The following is a 25,727-nucleotide window of genomic DNA, read 5'->3' on the forward strand; positions in this document are numbered from 1 at the left end:
CCCCCCCCGGGTGACCTTACAAGTATCCCTCTGCATTTTGCTTTATCAGGGCTACGGGGACCATAAACCCAAGTCCTCTACTGCAGCTCAAGAGGTGAAAACCCTAGATGGGATTTACACAGAACAGGTGAGAGGAGACCAGCCAATGCAAATGGTAGCAATTTGGGACTGCAGTGTGGGAGGCTTGCTTCAGATCTCCTGAGAGCCTTGTCCTGTTAAGAGTTTCGTTCCTCGTAACTTTGCATCATAGGAGTTAGATTCCTGGGTAAGCCCCAGACGTTGGGCTATGGGATTTTTTTTTTTTGTACGCAAAAGACACCGGCAAGGATGGGAGGGCACCCTGCCTACATTTCACATAGATGCTGGAAGGCGCTGGTATGCAGAAGCTTCCTGAGATGACACGGCTCTGAGTGCTGTCTAGGAATAGAGCTGGTTCAGACAGAGTTGCTTCTGGATCGGGTTGGGGGGGATGAAGCTTAGTCTTGATCAGCAAAGAATGAAGTCACAATGGGGAATGAAAACTTCACGGGGTAAAAGACTGAATAGGTGCCAGGCCTCTTAACATCCATCAATCCACTCCTCTTAAACCAGCACATAAATAGACCAGACCCTGACACACTACCCCTCCTGGTGACATCTGAGCTGGATGACTCTATCTATTCTAATTGTCACCATGGCGCCTGCAATATAGTATATTCGTCGTCTCCAGCTGCAAGCTTCCTATGAAGAGGCAGAAGACTACAGGGGTGGGACAGACAGTTTTCTGCTTGATGCTGGTTCTTGCACATTATTCCTCTCCAGAGACTTTTTTTTTTTTTTTTTAAGAATCTGTGGATCAGAACAAATTAATTTAGGGTTATTCTAATCCCTTGCTGTTATCTAGCACTTCTCAGCAATAGGATTCAGAACACGTTACAGAGCCAGCCAGTAGCATTATCCCCATCTTTACATGGGGAAAGCTGAGGGATGGAGGGGGAAGGGGGACCGGTCAGGGTCACCCACCGGGGCAGCGGCAGAGCTGGGACAAGAGCCCAGGCCTGGGTGAGTCTGGCGCAGCATCAAGCTGCCTCTCAGCTTGGAAACTTGTCCAGTTCACAGGTAGCGGTCAAAGCCTCACATCATGCTTCGGGAGGCAAAATGCTGAATTAATTCTGTCTTGCTAGGTGGCCATGGGCTATGCCCACTCCCTGGTGATAGCCCGAGATGAAAGCGAAGCGGAGAAAGAGAAGCTAAGGAAGCTGCCGGAGTACACCCCACGCACCGTCTGACGAGGCCAGGGACCCGCGCGCTTACCGAGGCAGCTCTCCTTTCCGATGTGCACTGGGACGCAACGTTGTACGAAGAGATTACAGACCGACATCGAGACCAGACCGATGTGTTTTGTTAGACTTCCCGAGGTTCAGTTTTATAAGCGATTCGCAGTTTTAACTACCTGTTACTGTAAGATTTAATTTTTTTTTTTCCAAAGTGTTTTTTGTTTCTTTTAAATGTTTAAAATATTTGCTTGTTGCTGACAAGTTCCCATTCTGATGCAAATGGCAGGACCTTTTGGCATATATGTTAGTTAGACCACTTATTTTTGGCTAGCGATAGAACAGTACCTGGCACAGGAGAAGGTCCAACGTGTTGCTTGTTGTATTTAACGGAGGAAAATCCCTGCTGTGAGCCAAGAGCTCAAGGGGTAGATTTTTCCCAAAGGCACAAATGCCACCTTACACCTCCCCACCAAGGGAAATTCAGTACCAAAAACCCAGCTGTGCCTGTGGGAATCTACCTCCAGGGTTCTGGGACCACTTCTCTGGTGAACGGGGGATACCCAAAAGTTGGCTTGAAGAGAGCGCTCTAGAAATAAGCTTCCACTTTCATTTTTCTTTTTTTTTCTTTTTTTAAGATGGTGGCCTCCCTTGTATTTCCAGGGGGTTGCCAGAGAAAAAGAGTATATAAATCACAGGACTGACTCCTACCTGTTTCTTGGCTTTCTCATTTCACGTTTTGAAACGAGCACCCTTTTTGTGCTATCTGATTCTTCTGTCCCCTTCCCTACCAGTTTTAAAACCCAGTTCGCCTGATTAAAACAACTGTAGGTCGACATTTTCAAAGGTGGCCCTGTGGTTTGGATGCCTTCATTTACAGGTACCCAACAGAGACGTGTTGGACCCACTCTTCTGGAGGTGCTGAGACTCAGCGCAGGGGCTTGGCACCTCTGGCATATCAAGCTATGCAGGTGTCAGGTTGGCCACCCACAACAAGCCAGGGTTTGCTTTTAAATATGTTGTCACTAATGAGTTTCCCCGAGTGCGGATTCGCGACAGGGTGAGGCTTTGACAGCAGCTTGCTGCCGAATGGCTCAAGTCTCCAGAAATGAGCCCAGGTGAAGACCCCTCTTCCAACCCCCTTGAATTTGGCAGCGAGGAGGTGAAGTCTAGATTTAAACACTTTCTGGCTCCATGAATGCAAAGTTGAACCCCTGCCTGCATCTTTGCAGTGTCCAGGCCTCGGGCAGCTGAGAAGTTAGCGTTAGTCAGCCCCTTTTTCCATCGCAGCCTGCACTCTGTCCCCTTAAATTTCAACAAAAATCTTTTTTTCCAGAAGAGCTTCCACCATTTTTGACCAGTACTTGCAGGGAGATCTCAATTTATCTTCATGGCTTTGGGGGTTATTGCCGCCTCCTGAACCCTGTCCGTCCACTCAAACCCAGTTTCTCCAGACTGGAGGTTGGGCAGGTTCGGGTCACTCTCTGCTGGTGTCGCTGGAGAAAACTCTGTCGACATCAACGTACATAAGCGCAGCTCCATCAGGAGGGCATCTCTGCACTTGTCTTTTGTCCAGCTGTTGAAACCAATTGGCTTTTCTGGCAGAGATGCTAAGAGTCCATGGGCAGCTCTCCCCAGGAGTGGTGATCCGATATCTGCCAAAAGTTCCTCCTGTGCCGAGGCTCTGCGCTGTGCTGGAGAAACAAGGTGCCTTTTCGCAGAGTGCTCTGCTCTGTCTCCACGCACGCACACACACGAAGATGGTTTTTCCTTTCTGATTTCACTTGGCAAGTTGCACTGATTTCTAGAGGCAACATTTGCTGACATGCTGTTACATGGTGGTTCTGGGATTCTTGCAGTACTTATTGAAAGTTTTTGGGTGTTTTTTTTTTTTTTTGAATTTTTCATTTCATTGTGTTAAGAGTTTAAAAACTCCTCGAACATGGAGAGCAGCCGGGTGGAAAAGTCCCGCAGTTGGATCTTTGTGCTGTTCTAACTTGCAGCTGTCGGCCTTCCCCACTTGCAAGATCAGTGGCCTCCGTCTTGTCCATAAAAAGATCTTTCCACCCTCTTCTTCTGCAGTTAGTCGATTGGTTTTAATAGGAGTCTTTAAATTGACTTCAATAGAGATCAGACTTGGGGGGGAAAAAAATTCCTTGAGAGGTGGGATAGTCCTCGATATACCAGTTATCTAGTCACCTGCCTGGTCTCCGTATGGTCAGGGTTGAATGGTAGCATCAAAAGACCAAGGAAACGGAAGTGACCCTTTTTTATTAACAGGAGCATGTGTGTGCAGCTGTTCAGCCACGTTCAATCCTAAATCTTTCCATAATGCACAACTTATTTTGAGTAGCTGATCTGAGGCGTCTAGAATTTATCATGTTTCGGGTTGTATTTTTTTTGGCGCTGTAATATCTTCCAGAAGCACCGAGTTCCTGCACTTCCACTTGAAAAATTAGTGTCTCGGTCGTTCAGCACCTCGTCAAATGGGGCTCTCATGTCTCGCATGGGACGGCCCAGGTCAGAAGGCCTTAAAGAAAAAAGCTGAGAGAGATTTGTTCTGAGAGTTTGCTGAACTCCAGATTCGCCTAAGCCTTTTCACCAAGTTGTAGTTAGGACCCGTCTTGTCACTTTTTTTTTTTTTTCTCTCTCTCTCTCTCCGGTTTGCAGTGCAGAAATGTATGAACTCCAGAATAAGCATCTCTTGGCAGACTCTGCAGTTCACGCTGGTGGCCATTCATGGATGTCTGACCGGAGTGGACGGAGGTTTTATCTTGTAACTGCTTGACAAGATAGCAAACTTCAGCACTGGGATTTGTAACTCTGGCCTTTCTGGGACTAGGTGACTGCAGGTGTTAGAAGCTGAGTTTCACCTAAAGCATGGTGGGTGCGGGCTTGTTTAGTCGTTTTCTCTAACCGTCGAAATCCACCCAGGAGATGGTTTGGAGAAAATAGCAAAACATAAAATTGTCCCCCAAATTGCAAACCCAAAGGGAGCCGTCCCTTTGAATGCAATCGTGGACTTATTACAAGTTAAACGATACTTGGGTCCTCATTAACTTTTCCCCCTCAGTTGCCTTCTCCTTGTTCTGACAGTGTGAAAGTGAAGGAGGGCCTAAGAAAAAGGATCTTGGCAGAATTTTTTTTTAATTTTAGGTGAGATGAAAGGTTCCTGGTTTAGTGCTGTAATTGTCTTCTCATGTTTTTTATATTTCTTGGAGTAAATGTTTAAATAAACGACGTCATTGTGTACACCCCTTGGCTTTCTGGTCTCTGAGCACGAGCTGGACCTGCGCTCTGCATTCGTGCTATGGGCTTGTCACCTTTGCTCTCCTAAGTGAGCTTACCATGAGTGCTGGGTCTCCAGTCTTCTTCCTCATCCTGCCCCTCTCACCTGGAGTAGCGCAGGTCAACCCTTTTGGCAAGCATGCCACCCATTAACCCTGCACCCTACCCAAGTACTGCTGTGGTCCCTTTCCCCTGCCTGATCTGCTGCTCTTCTTCTTTCCCAGTGCTCCCTGCTCAGTTTGCCACTTTGCTTTCTGCACTACTTGTCACCGCGCTGCCTATCCCCTCCCCGATCTGCTATGGGCCACGCCCAGAGCCTGTCCATGCCACATGGGGCCAATGACCCCACTTGTCAGTGCCACAGCCCCAAATGGGGTTGCAACCCCTTGTTTGGAGACTGCTGTTCTTGGGGCTCAGCCGCTGTGATGTGGGGAGGTTCTGCATTTGCAGGGTGATTTATCCTGAAATGGATGGGGAGGGCTTTGGGGTTATTTTGCCACCTTGCTCTCAACCCCACTTAAAATAAAAACTTTGCTCCTTAGTTCAACCGCAGTTTCTTAGGAGCAGTGTCTTTAAAAAAAATCAAATAGGTGCTGTTGTCAGACTTGAGGGAGAATCAGGAATGCATCTGAAAAGGGGATTCATAGAATCACAGAAGTCAGGTCGGAAGGGACCTTGTAGATCTTCAAGTCCGACCCCCCCGCCTGGGCGGGAGAAAAGACTGGACTCAAATGCGTCCAGCCAGGTAGGCATCAAGCCTCTTCTTCAAGATCCCCAAGGTAGGAGCCAGCACCACTTCCCTAGGAAGTTGGTTCCAGCTCCTAGCCGCCCTGACTGTGAAGTAGTTCTTGCGGAAGTCTAATCTAAATTTACTCTCTAATAATTTGTGTCCGTTGTTCCTTGTCATGCCAGGGGGCACTAGGGGAAACAGCGTCTCCCCCAGACCCTTCTGGTCCCCCCTAGTTTATAGACAGTCACCAGGTCCCCCCTCAGCCTTCTCTTGCGAAGGCTGAACAGGTTTAGGTCCTGCAGTCTTTCAATGTAGGGTCTGCCCTGTAGTCCCCGGATCATGCGGGTGGCCCTCCTCTGGACCCTTTCAACGTTGTCCGCATCCCTCCTGAAATGGGGCGCACAGACCTGGACGCAGTACTCCAGCTGTGGCCTGACCAGCGTCGCATAGAGGGGGAGGATCACCTCCCTGGCTCTACTTGAGATGCACCTGTGGATGCACGACAAGGTCCGGTTAGCCCTGCCAACCGTGACCTCGCATTGTCGGCCCATGTTCATCTGGGAGTCAGTAATGACTCCAAGATCCCTTTCTGCCTCCGTGCTCTCAAGAAGGGAGTTTCCCATTCTATAAGTGTGCTGCTGGTTTCTACTGCCCAAGTACAGCACCCTGCACTTGTCAGTATTGAAACGCATCCTGTTTATGTCAGCCCACCCCTGTAACCTATCCAGGTCTTGTTGCAGTCTTTCCCTCCCTACTAGCGTGCTCACCTCACCCCAGATTTTGGTATCATCAGCGAATTTAAACAGGTTGCTTTTCACCCCGTCGTCCACGAACTTGACTGTGAATCTCACCCTCTTGCTCTTTGTATCACAAGAGGCAACTGTATAAATGGTATTGCCTGTTTGTATTAGTGATCATGTCCACCTAGCTCGGCATGCAAGGGGAAAGTGGAGGTTGCAGGGTTGTTGCCATCCCTGCAAACTCAGACTCTGAGAGGCAAACTGGGTCTTCCCTGTCCTAAGCCCTGTAGTCTGTCGAGTTGGATTTCCTCCTTTTTTAAGGGATAATGCCTAAAGCAGAATGGCACTACCTGCTCTCGAGCCCCATTCACACGAGAGCATACATCTAATGAAACATGCCTCTTTTTCCACTTAATACCCCTGCACTTTCTCCTAGGCCCCACAAATCAGGCTTGTTCTAGGTAGGCAGCATGGTGAGCGCAGCCTACCAGAGATGGCCTTTTATGCAGGGAAACTAGGGTGTAAAATAAGTGCTATTTATGCACAGCTTAAAAACAAATGCCTTGATTTAACACTTTGGAGTGATACTGCTGTCTGCTTGGTGGGGGACTCTTCAGTGCCATTGCACATTTGTAAGAAGCTCATGGGAATGACTTTAGATGCATCCCTGTGACCCAGTGTGTTCCCCAACAGCCTCCTACAGCACTTCCGTATGGAGGCTTCATTAAAATAGCACTTGAGCAGTCAAGATGATGCAAACAATTCCCTTTCCAGACTCTCCCCACATCTCAGTTTTAGGATTATGAAGATATAGTTTCAGAGTAGTTTCATGGTTTCTAGGGTCTGAAGGGACCTGCGCAGATCATCAAGTCCGACCCCCTGCCCTGGGCCAGGAACGAGTGCTGGGATCATAATGCTCCTGCCAGATATCTATCCAACCTCCTCTTGAAGACCCCCAAGGCAGGATTATGGTATGGCTTCAGATTAACAATATCCATCATGTAATTTTCTCCTCTTAAAAATTACAAAATATCTAAGGGCTATGAACATTCACACTCAGGATTAGGGATGGGTATTTGGCTGGTCAGATATCAGTGAAAAATTGTAAAAAAAAAAAAAAAAATCGCCAATAGGTCCAAATAATACACAGGAAAAAGCATAGATTTTCTATTAAGAAATGTGCCAAAAACCAAAAAAATCATGTTACTGTCAAGAAAGCTACAAAAAAAATGTAGGGTGGTTGTTGTAAAATTGCTATAATCTTTGACTAGTCAAAAAATATGCAGTCAAGAACTGACACCCCCCACCCCCCTTGCTGACTTCCTGGGCCTGGGGCAGGGGACTGGACCCGATGATCTCGTGAGGTCCCTTCCAGCTCTGATGTCTATGAACTGACCAGTCCATTAACAATATTTGTCCAGCTTGCCAGCCCTACTTGGGGTACGAGCCCAGCACCTAAGGAAAAGGAAGGAAAAGTTCCTCGCACCTACATGATGGTTGAGATTTCCCATTGCAGGGGTTCATGCCTCCACCTGGAAAGCATTTGTTTCTGGCCTGTGTTTCAGGCAGGCTCCTGGTCTTAAATGGACCCTGCACTGACCCAGCCTGGTAGCTCCTGTGGGCCTATTGCAGCACCATCTGTAGAAGGCCTAGTGTCATCAGAGAGCCGGTTTTCTCAAGGTGATGCGAGTGATCGTGATGCTCAAGATGGAGAAGAGGGTTGCTGCATCACTGAGACGCTTAAGCATGGCTTGTGCTTGTATGTCTTGGAGGTGTGCACCCTATAAGCCACAGGAAGCTGCTTGGATCTGGTGGTGGGCCAAGCAGCTGACCCAATGCACCCTGCAGTGCAAGGGAGGATGGCAGCTGGCATGAAATGCTGGCAGGGGAAAAGCTACTCCTGGGAGCTTGCTGCTTCTGGAGGCACCTCCAGCTCACAGCAGGACTGTGGTGGGGATCATATGGAGAAGGAGAAAAGTCAGTGGGACAGAAATGAACTTTCCAGGCTGATGAGAGAGGGAGGAGAGATGAGGGAGGTACGCCCTGGCTACACTGCAACTTGGATTGACTGGGCTGGATGGATCTCCCTAAAGCCCACACACATCCAGCTTCAACATGGGATGAACCAGAGCCTGCTCCTGCTTGCAGCCCAGGGTGAGCCCCACATGCCATCTGCCATCAGAGGGCAGCAGTGCATCATCAACAGCATCTTTCCTCTCCCAGGCATAGGGAGTCTAGCTTGCTAAGAACCTTTTTTCCAACTACTCAGTTGCTCTAATAAAAGAGATCACATCTAGCCAAAGAACCTGGCCTGCCTGCGTCCTTAGACCAACACGGCTACAACCAACAACCCAGTTTCCTCTCTCAGGTGTCTTCCAAAATGCATGGGGGAGGGAGGGAGTCTTTCCTTCTGTTGATGTAAATCGGGATTCACCAGCTGAAGGATCAAAAGGAGCGTCCGAGGGGAATCGGGTCCAAGGCACTTGCTGTTTGTGTTGCACAACCCTGCAGTCCATCCAAGACATCCTGTGCTGTTTTCTGGACACTTTCAAGGACCGGTAGCTCTTATATTAAATCCCTTATTCTTGCCAAGCACAACCAGAGAACGAGAGGGCTTAATTATGCACACACCCCTCTGCTACCCCAGACCAGTGCTCTATGAAGGTGAATTGTGCTATATGGGAACGGTCCTAATTGTCACTAGGACTGACCTGTCGGCCAGCTGGCACAGGTGAGAGCACCCCTCTTTCCCCTTGGCAAAGGCAAGGAAGATGAGCTGCAATTTTGTAAGGAGCTGGAGGCTGACTAGTATCTATGGACTGGCAGTGAAAAGCGTTTCCACCCCCTAGATTCAAATCTGCGGTTGAGAAATAACAGTGCCAGGCCTCCAAGTTGGGAAAAGCAGCAACATCAAAATGGAGCGGCAGCCCTAAGGACCAACAGAGTTCTTCATGATAAAAATGATTTTTAAAGCTTCATATTTGTGCTAAGACCAAGCTTGAATAACCTCAGCTCTTAAAGGCCATTCGTGGAGCAACGAGGGTGAAAAATCGGGTGCCAACGTCAGGGCTCCCCTGAACATACCTTTTGGTAGCAGAAGTGTCGGCTTGCAGTATGGGCCCATTTCAAGCAATTCAGCTCTTTTGCAAAAGCTAAAAAAAAAGTGGGGAGGGAATGAGGGAGGCAAGAAGTTGCTGGTAGTAGGTCACTGGCTTGGCACGTGGGAGACGGGGGCTGTGCTGAATCTGCGTGATTTGAAGTGAAAACCTGCTTTGAATCGGACAACAGCATTGAACCTGCATCTTCCTCGTCCCAGGCTGGTAGCTTAACCACCCGGTGGAAGAGTGTAGGAGCACTTGGCGGCCCTACTTTTGTGAAATATTTTGGTTTCACTCCAACCCGCAGCAAGACGACGCCTTGAGAGTTGCAACAAAATGGAACGAAAGTCCCCCAGTCGGACGGCTGAACCGGGACACGACATTTTATTTAGTTTCCAAGTCTGGTCTGTTGCCTGCGAGACTCGGGAACTCGCTAAGACGCAGATCCTCAAGAGCCAAGGGCACCTCGACAGCTTTGAGAACCTGAGCCTCAGTTTCCTCATCAGTAAAATGGGGCTAATAACGCTTTTCTATTTTGCACATGAGAACGATTACAAGTAAGCTATTCTGATACTGTGCTGCAACCGAGGCACTGAATTAGTGATAATAAATGAGATCACGCCCGATTTTAAAGGTCCAAGATCTCATGAGTTTCCATGGCAAGACAAATTGGTGGGAGGTAGTAAGTCTAGGAAGGGGACAATCAGGCAGCTGGCTGGGAGTGATTTCAGGTGCCCGACATGTGCAGCACAGTTGGGATGAAAGGCAGTGGGCTCAGGAGTAGCTGGGGCTTTCACAGCAGGGTCTGTAACCCCTGGGCTCCCGTAGAAAGTGGTATTTTTTACTATAAGTACAAATCCGGCTCTGGGTGAAGCAAACTCTTGGAAAATGTGAATTGATCTTCCGCTCCCTCGTAAAGTGCTGAGAGCAGGTCAGCATTTAAATGCCCCCTGCTCAGGGGATCACGTTCCACCACTTGAAGGAGAAGGGTTTACGGAGGACGTTGGTGCCGCAGTGGACTTCCCCGTGCCACTTGTGGTAGGTGAAATAGTCATTGACGAAGGTGCAGGTCAGGCCCAGCGGCTCCAGCTGGGAGCGGACCTTCTCTTCCAGGCAGCACTGCCCGTTGATGATGGGCCCAAAAGGCTTGGGGATGCCCAGGTCCTTCCCCAAGACTATCATGTTCACCTGCAGCCAGGAGAGACCGGGAAAGGATGAACATGCACCTCAACATGATCCCTGAGCAGGTCATAAGCACTGGTAAATGTATAACTATTGTGCTGGAAGAGAGACAAGGCTCCCTGTACCAAGGATGCCTGCGAGGACATCCAGCCTGGTGCAATTCATCCATCTCCAGTCCACCAGGCAGCAAACACCCTGGAGTTTGGCTTGAACTACTCTCCAGGACTGGGATTTTTTAAAGCCTAGCATATTGTCTCCTTGGAAAAGGTAACATCAGGGAAGCAATGCATTTTAGTTGTTAAATTACAACTCAGCAGCTGGGAGCAGCAACCAAGGCAGTTTTTACGGTTCCTAACTGATGTAAAATAGGATTTGGTCGCCTGGTCTTGCCTGAGCCAGTTAGATTGGGCTTTGTCATCAAGTAGAGGATGCTATCACCATTGTTATGGAAAATAGACTACACGTAGTGGAAACTGAGGATCTAGTCATCTACTGAGACCTCAGAGAGAAGATAATTTTGTTGTGCTGAGATACGAGGCACCACTCTTCACGGATGGGTTGTACAGCACCATTTCGGATCCAGTTTTAACTGTCACATCATTCTCAAACCAGCTTACTAGTGTGGTGCCTAGCAGCCAAGTTTTAGGGCCTTGGTGTCCCTATCTCTGAAATGGGAATGATGATAATGAGTTGGAGAGCACTGAAAGCTGCCAATGAAAAGCAGGACATCAGAGGCAGGTATTATTTCTTAAGGCAATGGACAGCTAAGTGTTGAAAAATCATAAGCCCTGCTTTCCTTAAAACAAAGCCATCATAAATACTTACATAATTTTATCATGGCTTTGTTTTATATATATATAAGTTTGTGTGCGTTTTAAATAAATGTAATTTGCTCCTCACTTGTGTGTGTGTTTTAAATAAATATGATTTGCTCCTCACTTGTAAGCTATAATGGTACTTCAGATTTGCTAGTTTTCCTCCACATACATAAGAGCTAGAGACATTAAGTACAAGCAGATATTCCTGGGGTGTTCACTTGACTCCAGCAGCTGAGTCTTTACAAAGGCAATTGGAGTATTGCAAGAATGGAATAAAAAATCATGAGATTTGGCAGCACTGTTAAAGGGGATATCCGCTGAGGCCAGGACCTGTCTGGGAAGATGGGCTCCCCGTTGCAATGAAGATGGGTTTTGTCTTCGGCAAAGTTTAATAATTTTTTTTTCCAGTGGCCAGTCCTTGAAGGACACCCCAGCCCTCAGTTTCCTTACCATGTCTGGGAAATAGGCCTCAGCCCGCTTATCCTTCATATTGAAGAGCTGTGGAATATCAACGATGTCCTTCGGACTCAGGCCAAGCTCCTGTTTCAGGATGTCCCTGTTCCAGTCGATACAACTCTGCAGAGGGAGGAAGGAATTACAGAAGGGAAAGAAACCGCACCTTTTCTAGAAGGCCCTAGGACAAGGAACATCAGCAAAGACGTATTGTGGAATAACCCCCCTTGGACATTTTTAAGTGCAGATGTGGCACATGGGGTTTGGTGAGAGAGGGAGAGAGAGTCCTGCCTTGAACAGAGCTAGGACCATAGAGATGCTGTAGAGGCACCTTCCCTGCCCCCAGCAAATGACCCATTTTCACTTATTCCTCTGGGAGCACAGCATAGGTGTGTCTTGATTCACAACAAGCCCATTTACGTGACAAACCCCCCCAAATCACAAGTCCAATTTGGAGTTTCACTGCATGTATTTCAAATAACGGAGATCTCCCTCTAGTCCACAACAGTCTCCATCTGCTTTCAGCCTGGTAGCAGCCTTGCTGACGTCTTCCCCTATGTTTGTCTCGTGTCTGTACCTGAAAGTAATCGTTTTCCTTCCTGAGGGTTTCATCGGCTAGAATTTCTTCTATAGTTTTCTTGGGAACCTTCTCTAGGCCTGCAATCAAAGGGAAAGAATCACCCAAGAAGAAATGAATGAGAAGTCAGGCACTAAAACAGGGCCATACATATAACTTGTGCCCAACTTAGACAAGAGGGGCTGTAGCCTTTGTGAGTGGGGAACCTATAACTCACACTCGGGGTTGATGCACACACAGTTTTCCCTGGGGATGTCCAATAGAATAAATGCCTCAATTTTTATTCACTTTTGTCCAGTTTGAGCTCCCAGCCCCCCACCCTTTCCCACAAGAACTGTGGGGAACTAAAGGTTTTGTTCCAGTTTGGGTTTCTGGAGAAAATGTTCCTATTCCAAAATTGAATAGAATCCAATTTTCTATCCAGACTGCTTTATAGTCAGCCACACACAACCCCTCTGTGCCCATTACACAGTATTGCGGTACAGCCCTGCTCACAAATGGTTGAAACCTTTGGGTGGTTTATTATCATACGCGAAGCTGCGCCATCCTACCTTCAAACATCTGGGCCTTTCCATGGCCCTCTTCTTGCTTTTCTTTGAGAAGCTTGTAACAGGCACTGGGACTGGCTAAGAGGAGCCGAAATCCCTGACAAAAGAGAGACAAGTCAGTTCAGTGTCAGGTCTGGCTCAGATTCCCCTGTCTGAACCCTCACTTGCCATCCTTTTGAGAACTCGGCATGTGTACAAGCGTCCCAGATTAGCAGCCTTATTCCACACATGCTCTGGAGCAACTGGAGTCCTAGCAGTAGGGAGAGAGGCTAGTGGGGGGCAATGAAAATGGTTGTGGGGCTGGTGCACATGACTGGTGAGGAGAGGCTGAGGGAACTGGGCTTGTGTAGTCTGCAGAAGAAGACAGAGGGGATTGAATAGCAGCCTTCAGCTCCCTGCAGGAGGGCTGCAAAGAAGATGGAGCTGGGCTGTCCTCAGTGGTGGCAGGTGACAGGACAAGATGCAATGGGCTCAAGCTGCAGCAAGGGAGGTTTAGGTTGGATATTATTATATTAAGTTGGATATTTAGGTTGGGTATTAGGTTAGAAAAACCTAGGAGGGTAGTAAAGCACTGGAACAGGTTCCTCAGAAAGGTGGGGGAGTCTCCATCCTTGAAGGTTTTCAAGACCCGGCTAGACAAAGCCTTGGCTGGGATGATGTAGTTGGGGCTGGTCCTGCTTTGAGCAGGGGGTTGGAATAGAGGTGGCCTCCTGGGGTCCCTTCACACCCTCATTTTCTGGGATTATATGGTCACCCCTTAAAATATCCTCATCTCTGTGATATGGAATAAGCCAAGCGCTCTACCTCAGATTCCTTACTGGCCAAACGAAATGCTTTCCTCTGGTTGGTTACACCCAGCTTCCCCCTGTTTCTCTGCTCTGGTGCTCACAATAAAGGCTAAGATATCATCAGGGCAATCTTCTATGAATGTCCTTGCAGAGATGAAGGGGGATGGGGAAGTCAGAGAAACAACCCGGCAGCCTGCTTCTGAGTGCAAATGGTGCCATGGGAGCTGTAACACAAAGGGCTCCCAATCCCATTCTTTGCTGGTAGAAATGCATCTCCCATGTTCCTCTATGTTGTTCTGCCATCTGATTGAGGGGCAGGTGCCTCATGCCAGGTAGTTTCTTCAAGTTTGCGGTCTCATTGCCATGATAAAGCCATGCCCTTCCCCAGTGCTTGTCCCCTGTACCCCTTGAGTGGTCAGCAAAGTTCAAAGCTTTGTCCGGTGGCTCTCCCTTGCCCTTGCATTTAGAGAAAAAACATCCAGCCCATGCTTGGATAGATACCCTACTCCCAGACCAAGAGCCAGGCTGCTGCAGGGCTCACAGAGCTTTGGAGGTTAAAGACCAGCCACGTTGTAGCCTGCCTGGGGCCTGGCATGGTCCTGATGCAGGCTTACGGAGAGGGTGTGGAGGCTGGGGTACCAGTACCTGTCTGTCGTGGGCCGGGACAAAGCTCAGGAACTCATCCACGTGCCCCACGAAGAGCCAGTCTGAGAAGAGCTCCACCGGGGCCTGCACCCTCTGGGCATAGAGGAAGTCCCTGACGACCTTGGTCATCCTCCTGCCACCAACCCTAGCCACAAAAAGGGAGGGAAGAAGCAAATGCAAACTCTAGTTAGCGACAGTCTATATGCAAGGCAGATGGAGCCGAACTCAGGCGCTGGGACCCCTGCTCCTGCAAGGAAAGGAATTGCAAGGCCCTGGAGAGACCTGGCTAGGATCCTGGGCACCTTCTCGCAGCACAGGTGAGTAGCATGATGATGACTGAAGCTGCAACAGGTGCATGGAAATGCTGATTAGGAGAATAGAGAGCCCAAGGCCGCCTGGTTAGTTTAGCCCAGCAAAGCAAGCCCTGGGAGGGGAGAGGATTGCTGTTTGCAAATGCCCTCTGGGGAGCTAGAATTGCTACTGAAGCTAAAGGGGAAATGGGGATTGATAAAAGCAGGCTGGAGATGAGAGGGTTTCTTGCCCTTCAAACAATGAATGAGGTTCTGGAGCAACCTCCATGAGTCCAACCTAAAGATGAGACTTGATCAGCTTATGAAATGCTGCTCATTTGCAGGTGCCTGCAATGCCAGGACACTGGCTTTGAAGACCTACGAGGTCCCTTCTATTCCCCACATCTGCACAGCACCTTGAACCCATGCCCCAAGTGTATATGGTGCTCTGAGATCTGATGAGCACCTCTGCAAAGGACAGCCCCTGGGTGTGCCAGGAGAAGGAGAGTGCAGCAGGTCTGCTTTACCCAGGTAGCCGGCAGCTCCTGGGGACAGTCCTGCCTGGCTCTGGAAGGGGAGGGAGGGCTGCCACGTGGGGGGACACTGCCATGCAATGGGAATGCTCCCAGTAGCATGCTCTACTGCATGCCTGTGCAAATATAAGGGTTGCATCTTTCAGCCCCTTGTTCCTCCCAGCTAACCAGAGCGGCCAGGGTGGGGGAACAGGTGGATGTGGCTCCAGTCACTGGGGTGAGAGTTGCTGGAGGAACAGGGGCGGGCAGCACTTGTCCCCTCAAATACAGACCAGGGCTGGGGAGGTAGAAGATGGTGTAAAAGCAGGGCACAGTGAGGATCCTGCCCTGCTGCCTTCACCTGGCACCAGCTAGGTTGTAGCTACAGGAACTGCATATGTGGGACAGGAGTGCAGCTTGTGCCTGTGGCCTCGGGCCTCGTAAATAAGTTCCAGAGAAGTAGTCCTGCGGGGCAGGAGCCTGCAGCACTGTAGAAATGAGTCTGAGATAAGCTGCACTTTAGTTGTTGAGTTTTGTTAACAGTCTGGGGGGTGCCTGGGAGCTGCTGCTGTCCACAAAGAGTGGGACTGAGGAGCTGCTCCGGCGTGATGGGGCAGGTGTGCAACTTCCAAAGGACGTGGACAGGCGTGCAACTTGTGAAAGACATGGCTGAAAGGCCAGGTACCCCCCTCGGGTGCTAAAAGGGGCTCCCTGAGATGCTGAGCTGTTCTGTGGCACCGCCGTACAGAGCTCAAGGATCAGTAAATGATGCTGACGATCGATGCTTCTGCCCCCAATGTTTGTACTGATAAATTGCATTCGCACAGAGAGAAAAAAGTAATGCAGGTACCAGAGCTAGATTGGTCCTCAAAGGGCTGAGCCTTGACATCCTTATTGAACACATGCTTTTCAGCTCATCAGATACTTCATAATAGCTGTTGCGGATAGCGGTTACAGGACATCAAATAAGGATGTCCACTAAGAGGTGGATTAGGTGGTTCAATTAAGTGACAATACTCTGTGGCAGTATCTGTGTATAAAGGTGGTGCAGGTACTTTTGCAGGCTCTTGAGGAAAGGAGCATCTTGTTGCTTAGCACCATGGGGCTCTGGTCCAGAGCTGAGCTCCTAGATGCTCACGGAAGGCCGTTTCTGGAGGTATTAAGTGTTACACTATAGCACTAGATATAGGAAAGAATATTATTTACAGCTGAATGAGCAATTTGGTACTCTCTGGGGTTATATTGGTAGTTTATATTGCTTTCTACAAGCAATATAATAGGTTGTATCACTTCCTACAGGCATCTCTACACAGAGGATCTAGAGCTCCTTCTGCACTGATGCACCTTTCCACGCTCTAGCAAGTGAAACTTTGTCCCATTGCCACATCCGCATCCACAGCATGCAGCTGGAGGGAGAGGTTGGCACCACCATTCAAAATTGCCCTCACTCCTCTCACCTGGGGAAGCTGCTTCCAATAAGGATCCTCCCCAAGGGATATTCCTTCCCTTTGACCTTCACGGGAGGGCTGACTTCAAGGTTTCCAAAGGAGTCGAGGCTGGAAATTCCCCCCTTCAGAGATTCTCGAGTCACATAGCCAAAGTCGGGGCCCTTGCAGGGAATAAGACTTAATTAGTTCCTCTGCCCCCTTCCTAAAGACAACAACAAAATTAGATCACCGATTTGCTGCCGTCCAAACAGGACTTGTGGTGCCAAGGTCTTGAGCCAGCATTGCTCCCTAGGGATACATTTCATCAGGCCGTAGCAGAAGCGGTTGCAATGCCAGGCATCTGGTTTGGGTGCTAAATGTGCAGTCCAGCGTGGCTATGTGAGACACACCATAGCACAGAGGGCAGGGGGTGGACCTGGAGCTGGGACGAGCACAGGCGAGGGAGTTTTCTAAAGAAAATCAGCTCTGAACACCTGCCTGCATCAGCAGCATTTGAATCTAGAGTTAATTGCAGAGTCTTCAAAGCCACCGGCTGCATCTCTAGATGTAAGGAAGCTGCCAGCGATGTTCAGGGCTGAAAGCAATAGGCAAGTCACCTACCAAGATGCTCTTGGGGAAGTCCTTCAGCCCCCCGTTTCTGGGAGAGTCGAAGACCACAGGGAATGTTTTATGGGGCGCCTGCACGTAGCCAAATTCCATCTCGTCCTACCAGAGAGGAGCAAAAATACTATATAAGCCAATACAGGACCTGAACCAAAACCCACTCCCTTTGATTTCACTGGGCTTTGGACTTTCCCCTTTGTGCCATCCCTAATAGCCCCTGTCTCGGCGGCTCAGAGAATAGACCCGCTCTTCCCTTCAGCACAGAGGCCAGCTTATTTTTAGAGCTACATTCATCATATTTCACTTTTCTGGCTTTGAATGTCACGGTTTCCTTTCGGAGCACTGCTAATGCAGCGTGGCATGTCAGAGATTTAGGCTTCTAATTCCCCCTGGCTTTGCATCGTACAGGATTACTGATGTCTGTATGAAGGGGCACCAAATGTTGCCGGATCGGTCTGCGGGGACTTTGTGCCCAAGCATAAAATGGCTCCTCGAGACCTAGTTGTGTCTGGCTTCCCCAGCCCACGTGGTGGTACCTGGATCCAGCTGTCGTTCTGGTTCTCCAGCTCTGGGCAGATGGTCAGCTTGCACCTGGTTTTCTGGGCAAGGTTACTTATGGCCTCGACAAAATCGGTGTTGTCACTGATACTGGAAAGGAGCGGGGAGCAAGTGAGGCCGGGACTAAGGAAAAACTTTTTTTCTTTCTTGTTTCCCCGCCCCCCAGTAAACTTGGGAACTTCCCCAACAGGCTCAAGTCAAACAGTGGGGCACTAACTGGGCATGCCTCATTAATCTACTAGTAATCCAGGAGGTTTCCTGCACCACTATAGTCAAACACCTCTTTTTGTGAGTTGGGAGGGAATATTTTTGTTTCATTGAGCTTCTCCACCTGTCCCTGGCTAGTTGGGCCCCTCGGCAGAGCATGTCCTTGCCCTTCTCTGGGCAACCTTGAGACACAGAAGTGATTCTTCCCCTTTGTTCGGCACTGGGGAGGCCACATCTGGAGTCCTGTGTCCAGTTTCGGGCCCCCCACTGCAGAAGAGATGTGGACACATTGGAGAGAGTCCAGGGGAGGGCAAGGAAAATGCTTCAGGACACGTCTTATGAGAAGAGGCTGAGGGAACCGGGCTGATTTAGTCTGGAGAAGGGAAGAGCAAGGGGCGATTTAATAGCAGCCTTCAACTCCCTACAGGGGGATAGAGCTGGGCTGTTCTCAGTGGTGCAGATGACCGAAGGAGCAATGGGCTCAAGCTGCAGCAAGGGAGGTTGAGGTTGGATATTAAGGAAAAGTTTTGCACTAGGGAGATAGTAAAACACTGGAACAAGATACCCAGAGAGGTGGTGGGGTCTCCATCCTTGGAGGTTAAGACCTGACAAGACAAAGCCGTGGCTGGGATGATGTCGTTGGGGCTGGTCCTCCTTTGAGCAGGGGGTTGCACTAGATGTGACCTCCCGAGTCCCTTCAACCCTCATTTTCTATGACCCTAAGGCTGGGCATGAGGGACTAGCTAGGCTGAAGTCAAGCATTTCCAGGGAAAGCTCCTGATCATTTACGGTCTACCCAAATTGAACCCAAGAAGTTCCAGCCTAGTTGTACCAATTGCACCCTGCTCTTATCTAGCACTTTGCATCTGTTGGTCTTAAAGTGCATTGCAATGGGAGGTCAGGATCATCATCCCCGCAGAAGCTCTCTCTTCAGGATGCTTCTTCCTATCCAGCCTGCTCTGGAGAGACAACAGAGTGACTTGATGCCAACAGGATTCCTCCCCTCTCGAGCGTAAGCATTTTAAATGCTTTGCTGGACTGACAGCAGAGGGCTCGGCGCCTGGCAGGACTTGGCCCTTGATTTTAAAAAGCTGCCCCCACCCCCCATGGTAATTGCCCTTTCCTGCCCTCACCTGCAGACGTAGATCTCCAGGGGCTGCAGAGTGTTGGGGGTCATTATCCAGGGAGCCACGCGGAAAACGACGGTGTCTGTGAAAATCGGGGTCTCAGGGAGACTCTATTAAGGGAGCGAAGTGCAGACAGACAAGGGAAGAGTCAAGCCTCCAAATACCCAGAGCAAGTGGAAGATGCCTGCTTGCATTTGTCCTCTGCCACCTCCTCCACACTGGCTGTCGTGGGGACTTGCATCCCTCTTAGTTCTGCTCCCTGGTGCAGACTCCGCTCACTGTAGTTTAAAGCCTCTTGCAGGAAGGTTTAAAACCTCTGCCTGGAGGTAGGGGAGGTTTGGGTCTAGCCGTCCCCTTCCAGTGTAATGGCCCCACAACAAAGGCTGGCCCAATGACTTCTAATGCTAAAGCAATATTTCTGTCATTTTGGCAAGAACGAGGACTCCACTGGCTGGCTCTAGTGGGTTTATTTAATATATTTTTGGATTTCATCTGCCAGCTCAGGAGCAGTTGGGGGACTTTCTATTTGGCGTGAGCTTCAGAGCTCGGTTCATCTTCCAGCCATTGGTTCTAGGTCACTGTTCACTATATGTCCTAGGCATCCTCAGTCTCTCTCCTCATTTCATCCCTTGAGCTCTAGTACATATCACCAACTTTATTGTCTTTTCTGGATCCCTTCCTAACGCATCTCCAAACTGTCACAGCTGCCACCTTCCTTCTTTTGCAGTAGCCTTGCTTAGCAAGCTATAGAAAGTAGTTAATCCTAATGGACCATGGAGACGGTGCTAATTGGGAAAGAGCACAGCACAAGCGAGACCATGATTACCTACCCTGTTTGGCTGTTGATGTGGGGCACCACATGCACACTGGCTATTTTATGGGCATTGGGAGAAAAGCAGATCAGACGGGGGTTGGGGTCTATTCTGGTTAATAACTAGTTTCTGTTTCTTCTCCCCTGCACCCTTCAGCGAGCCATTGCAGAAGCAGCTTTTCCTCTTGGGCTATGCCAATACCCACGGGCAGGCTGGGAGCAAGGGCCCAGCAGCAGCTGGAAAACCCTCAACGTCAACTGGTGCATGGTCTCAGCAGAAGCACCTTGCTCTGGGAGAAATCAGGGGAAGGAGCCACAAGTGTCTCACCACCCATGATTGTAAACCCACCCCCCACTCCCTGTATCACTTTATCCTCTCTTGTGTGCATGTGTGCGGTCCATCTACCACAGAAGTAGATGAGCCTTGGCAGACCCTGACCTTGGGGAGTATTTTAGTTGAGTCAGAAGCTCATGTTTTAACATCCGGAGGTTGTAGGTTCAATCCTAGGTGCCCATGAGCCATGCACGAATGTAATGCAATAGTAGCCAATGATGCATGCAGGGGTGTAATTGCATCTCTAAAGCCATAGCCATTGCAGAAGCTCCATTCAGTCCAGCCTGGACATACAGATCTAGTCAGCACGTTGGTTTATTGTACCTTGAGTGAGGTATCCAGCATTGTGGCGTGGAAGGAAACCAGCCCGGAAAAGTCGGCATCTGGGAAAGCCAACCCCTCCACGTAGAACGTGTGCTCCTCCTCGCCAAGGGCATGCTCCACCACGTAGAAGAGCTTCTCCGGTCCTAGGACGTGCATGTGCTGCTCAACCAGCTTGTTGCCTAAGAAGGAAAAAGAGTGAGCTGTAAGTTTTGGGGGAACCGCTCTGCGCATCCTATGCGGAAGTCACCCAGCCGTACCCATCATCCACGGGTCAAGCTTCCAGGATCTCCTCTTGGGACCCACCAGCTATTGGGGTGCAGAGAGACTTGACCACTGAATTGCCTCATCTGGGCTGTGTTCTGGCCAAGACCCTCAGCTGTGGGGCAGGAGGGTACTGGCGTGCAAAGCTGACCTTTGCACTGCCTCCAGACCTCGGGTGAGACCACTGCTTCCCACTGGAAAGAGAAAACACCCTTGCACTAAGACATCCCTTCTAAACCCATGGAGAACTGTCAGGCTTGGATGGAAACACTTTGAATCATAGATGTATAGGGCTGGAAGGAACCTCCATACGTCATTTAGTCAAAGCCCCTGCCTGAAGCAGGAACATCTCCATCCAAACCATGCCATGCAAATCCACTGTCCAACCTCTTAGCAAAACCGCACCATCAAGTTGTGTAAGTGTTTGCCAGGCTGGGGCATAGGTGTAGAGGCTGCAGGGCTGTGCTCGGACGCAGGGCACTGCCCTCCAGGAGTGAAGCCCTGGCAACGGCACAGCTCATCTCACCGCAGATTGACATCTTGTTCCTGCTCCTATTAAACCAACCCCCATGGAGGAGAGAGGGGAAGCTCTTTCGACTAGATAAGAGAACCCACCTAACTCCCACCCTGTCCCATTTGGGGTGCGGTGTGTTGCTTTAGTACAGCTGATGGACTGGGCGCAGAGCTACGGTGGAGAGAAATGTAGGCTCTCTTGCATATTGCATTGGGTCTTTCATTTCAGGGCAAGGGCAGCCCAAGAAAGGCTGGGTACTCACTGTGAGCATAGAAGACTCCTACTTTATCAGCGTCAGACCCAGAAACGTGAAGAACCAACTTGTGATTGGCAAAAACTGCACCCGGGCCCCGAATTCTCAAGACCATGAGTGACATGTCCCTGAGGTCTGAGCATGAAAGGAGATCAAGGAGAAAAGAATAAGTCTTATTAAGAAGTGACAGCTTTTGGATTCATCCCAGCAAAACCTCGGGAACGGAATGTTGTATTCAGATAAACACATAGGAGGCCAGCAGCTCAGCTACAGCAAATCAGCCTTAGTCCATTGACCCCTCTGGATCTTGGGGCTGCACTGTCTGCATCCTGCTACACAAGCTCCAACAAATCAAAAGACACATGTTTCATCAAAATGGTTTCTCGACCAGCTACAATACGGAGTGTGAATATGAGCAGCAACGGGCTCCTTTTAAACCAGGAATTTAAAATTTGTCTGCCTTGAGTTGCTTTTAATTTTCCTGTATTGTAATTTTGTCTTCAAACAGCTCCACAAATGCTGTAAGTGCTGAGCGATGTTCTTTTTAAGGTGCAACTTCAGTTGCTCTATCTAGTATCTCCGGGGGCTTATCACGCATGTATTGAGGGCACCAAAAAGGGGGAGGTATCCAGAACTTTTACAATCTTTTCTGTGCCTGTTGAAGGGTGTTTGTGCCTGAAAGCTTGCAATTAAAGACATTTTTTTGCAAAAGTCTTGTTGGTCTAATAAGATGTCATCTCTACTATGAGTTGTGATTGCCAAAAAGGGGAATTTTGCTTTTGCTGGGACTGTTCCTAAAGGAGAAAATTTGAAGTCATATGTAGTTGTGAGCTTAAAACGCTGGATCAATGTTTTTCTTTCTTCCCCACAAGCTGATGCTGTGTTCCCTCTTGGGGAGCTGTGTGATGTGGGTTAGGAACAGCTATAAGCTCCATTGTTAATCCATATGCTTCTCATTTCCCAGAGACCTGAAAATCAGATGGGACTCTTGACCACTCAAAACTAGAAGCAGTTGGGTGCACAGGAAAGAAGGAGGATATGGAGTGTGTGTAGCTATGAAATTCCCCTACTAAATGCTCCTGGGATTTATGCCTTTAGATTGGCTGCATCAAAATGTGCAGTCAGCCCCTGTATATCTGAACAGGGGCTTGCACAAAAGGCAGCCAGCAGCTGGCTTCGCTGAAATGGAGAGCTTCTGCTAGTTGACACTTAGCTCTGCCTGGGACGCTCTTATTGAACTGCCAGTAAGTCACTAGTTGAGTGGCTTCAAATGAAGGGTTACAGGTCTAACACTTTTCATATCCTTATGGTGTTCTTATGATCTCATAGAAATGCCTGAAGCAGATAAAATGTTTCCTGGGTATTTCCAAGAGAGCCCTAATGGTAGCAAATGGTGGAAAACTAAGCCTGGCTTTGAGAGGAGCCTGTAGACCTTGCTGGGAGTCATGTTTGGTGTTGCCACCCTTCACCTCCCCAGCAAAGTACCTTTATAAGTTTGCACGCGCTGATCCTTATTGTCCATGGTCTCAGACGTTGGGTCATCTCTGTCACAGTTCACCAGCAAAACGGCTCCTTGCCCACCTGGCCCCCAAGTCCAATTTCTCTGGAGAAGCAAACCAAAAAGCAAACTAAGAGCAGATAAGAAAACTAAGGGAGCAGAGGCCCGGACCCAAATGCTTTCACCTGCAGCCACAGTAGTGAAAGCCAAAAAGACATCCCCGTGATGCAGCTCACCCCACAGAAAGTATGACTCGCCCAGCAGCTCGAAGCCTTGCAAAATCCAGATGTGTGTCTCCCAAAGATCTGCATCCAGTATTTTGAATTCCACCATAGGGGCCAAGCACCCAACTTTTTGGCATCAAAATGACTTCATTTCTCATTTAAGCAAGTTTCACCAGGAATGTAAATAACTGAGACCCTTGAACTCAAACTGTTGATAAACGAGACCCAGCAGAAAAATGTGTTCAATCATGGACTCCTAGACTTTTAAGAAATGGTGAGAACCTCATCTGTGTGGACAGACAGGGTTGTGGAGACCTCTCCATAGCCATGACATGGGCCACCAACCCCTTTCAGGGATGATCGCTAGTGGTTGGAAGAGTCATCTAAAGTATTTCAGATAGTTCAGAGGTTGGGTTTTTTTGGATCCTAGAAGTTAGGTTGGGTTTTTTTGCTTCTGGGACTCCTCTCCTCATGCTGTATTCTTTATGGTCATAACTCTGTGGGGCAGCCCTGGGATGACAGGTTCAAAGATTGCATAGCCTATTGCGCTCTCTTGTACTGCTTCCGTATGGGGTCTTCATAAAGTCCTGGTGCAAAACCTAAGTTTAAAAGTGCACCAGGACTTTACAAAGACCCTGTATAGAGATGAACGGTCCTTACCTTATCTGTTGCTTTCTTCTGCACTGTCCCACTGCGAGTCGTGTCAGCCTCCAGGGACACTTCTGCAATGTCACAGGAGAAAGAAAACCCAAGTGGTACCTATGAATAGGACCCAGCCATCTTCCCTCGGGGCGAGGGACCTTTTATGCTGCGTTATGGGCATCTGCATACCTATGCAGGCCACATGGTGACATGGGGCTGTCGCTCTCCCCATCCCAGAGAAGGAGTTATTCTGTCGGGTAGATTTTATTGCACTGCAATTCTGCTTACCAACACAGGTGAGGTACAGCATGGCTTTCTGCAACACAGTCTGCCCATCCTTCCCGTAGTACAGTATCCGAACCTGCAAAGATGCTGTCTGGTCACTGCTGTTGTCAGCACACCATCGTTTCTACTGCTGCTTAAAATTGCCGAACGGGCAGTCAGCTGGCCTAGTGCTATCCCATCTCTATCTATAGAGTGGGGATTCACACTTTTTATCCCAACCAGCCTGTTGTCTTGATTTAGACTATAAACTCATCAAGGCTGGGTCTGTCTCCTGTTTCATGGGTCTTCACTGCATAGCACAATGGGTCCCAATGGAGTCACAGCTTCATAGGAGTGTCTGGGACCCTGACGGTCGGCTCCTCCAACCCCCGTGTTGCTTCCTCGGAGATGAGTGCAGTCAAGATAACATCATCAAAATAATGCATTCATTGGAACAAAGCAACAAGATCAGCTTGCTGCAATGACATGGGCTTCCAGCTCATATTACCCCAGCCAACGAGGAGGTGAACAGGGACATTCATACCCAAGGGCTCCAAACACCTGCATGCTGCAGGTGAGGGGAGGACCTTGCTAGCCTAGAGGCAGCAATTAACTGCAAAGCTGACTTTCATTAAGCTCCCTTTTGTCTGGTTCTGAACCAGATCAACATTTCTTTCTGTTAAGAAACTCTTATTAATGCAGCCCAGTATGCCGTTAGCCGCCTTCACAACACGGGCACACAAGGAAGTTTCCTCTTCTTCCTCCATATAGATGCTTCTCCCTTGCAAGACCAACCCACCTTATGATCATCGACATCATCGCTTGGCCTTCCCATAGTCACCACCACCTCTGCTCCGGCACCGAGGGGCCATCTGGGCTCGCTTGTTGGCATCTGCGTAGGCTGAGGGGTGTGGACAACGTAGACGTCAACGCCAGGGCTTCCTCGGGCATCAAACCACATGGCATCTTTTGGGGCTGAGCTGAGATGGAAATTTCATTAGAGGCAGAGCCAGGAGTTGTGAAACACCTTGAAAAAAAATCACCTGGTTTCCATAGGCTCAGGGCATGCGATTGCTCCTGTTTTAAGCAAAAGGACTTCAGAAGCAAGCCGAGCTTTGTTATGAAACATCCGGCACTTACAATAACCTGCAGGAGAGCCTCCTCCTTGATAAAGGAGGCTAATTTCATTTGACTTGTTTTTTGGCGTGGCTGTAGGCAGCTCTTTCCCTGACATTTTACAGTGAATGTTTGCTGTACGAGGGCATAGCTATAGGCAATGGATAAGGATTTACATCAATCCTACAAACTGGTACTAGATACTCTTGTGCATCGTCTCCTGGCACTGTGTCTATTACCCATCTACACCTCCACTGCTATCTTGCACCCAGCTTAGATCAAGGTTTTTGGCCCAAAGTAAGGGCAGGTCAAACAGTTCATTGAACCCCAAAGGAAAGATACGGAAGAGGTTTTAGCTAGCAGCTTGGGCCCCATTCCCCTTGGCATGCATGCAACGGCAGGATGTTGAAAGACAATGCTCCATGTTCACTCTGCTAAATGGCAGGTGGCTAATTCCACTAATAAACCTGCCACTTTCTGCTCTAAGCTTGCCTTCTAGTGTCTTTGGTGTCTTTTCACCTCCAATTACACCTAGTCATGTTGGCTTCCAGAGCAGCTTGGAAGACTCTGGACAAAAGTATGGCTTCTCCTTTATACACTCCCACCCACCAGTCTGCCTAT

At 49.0% G+C, this 25,727-nt stretch overlaps 2 protein-coding genes across 3 annotated transcripts in view; one reads left to right on the forward strand and one right to left on the reverse strand.

Moving 5' to 3' along the window:
- Positions 1–4,507, forward strand: part of RCC2 (regulator of chromosome condensation 2) — a 25,331-nt gene extending 20,824 nt beyond the window's left edge. Inside the window, exons 10-11 of one of the 2 annotated variants that reach the window (XM_019511936.1) lie at positions 50–127; positions 1,164–4,507. In XM_019511936.1, coding sequence (XP_019367481.1) covers positions 50–127; positions 1,164–1,268 — 183 coding nt within the window. In that variant the 3' untranslated portion in view covers positions 1,269–4,507. The remainder of the gene's footprint in view (positions 1–49; positions 128–1,163) is intronic. The other variant, XM_019511937.1, reaches the window with a different exon arrangement.
- Positions 4,508–9,467: 4,960 nt separating this feature from the next.
- LOC109293827 (protein-arginine deiminase type-3-like) overlaps positions 9,468–25,727 on the reverse strand; it is a 26,467-nt gene continuing 10,207 nt past the window's right edge. Inside the window, exons 2-16 of the mRNA XM_019511938.1 lie at positions 24,790–24,970; positions 24,015–24,087; positions 23,745–23,806; positions 22,848–22,965; positions 21,372–21,497; positions 20,335–20,513; positions 18,872–18,975; positions 17,510–17,621; positions 16,971–17,075; positions 16,380–16,531; positions 14,121–14,265; positions 12,691–12,784; positions 12,140–12,219; positions 11,560–11,685; positions 9,468–10,297 (exon numbers count right to left, since the gene is read on the reverse strand). Coding sequence (XP_019367483.1) covers positions 10,064–10,297; positions 11,560–11,685; positions 12,140–12,219; positions 12,691–12,784; positions 14,121–14,265; positions 16,380–16,531; positions 16,971–17,075; positions 17,510–17,621; positions 18,872–18,975; positions 20,335–20,513; positions 21,372–21,497; positions 22,848–22,965; positions 23,745–23,806; positions 24,015–24,087; positions 24,790–24,970 — 1,891 coding nt within the window. The 3' untranslated portion in view covers positions 9,468–10,063. The remainder of the gene's footprint in view (positions 10,298–11,559; positions 11,686–12,139; positions 12,220–12,690; positions 12,785–14,120; positions 14,266–16,379; positions 16,532–16,970; positions 17,076–17,509; positions 17,622–18,871; positions 18,976–20,334; positions 20,514–21,371; positions 21,498–22,847; positions 22,966–23,744; positions 23,807–24,014; positions 24,088–24,789; positions 24,971–25,727) is intronic.

This window comes from Gavialis gangeticus, unplaced genomic scaffold (genome assembly GCF_001723915.1).
Source record: "Gavialis gangeticus isolate Ggan-Ray unplaced genomic scaffold, GavGan_comp1, whole genome shotgun sequence".
Lineage (NCBI taxonomy): Eukaryota > Metazoa > Chordata > Crocodylia > Gavialidae > Gavialis > Gavialis gangeticus.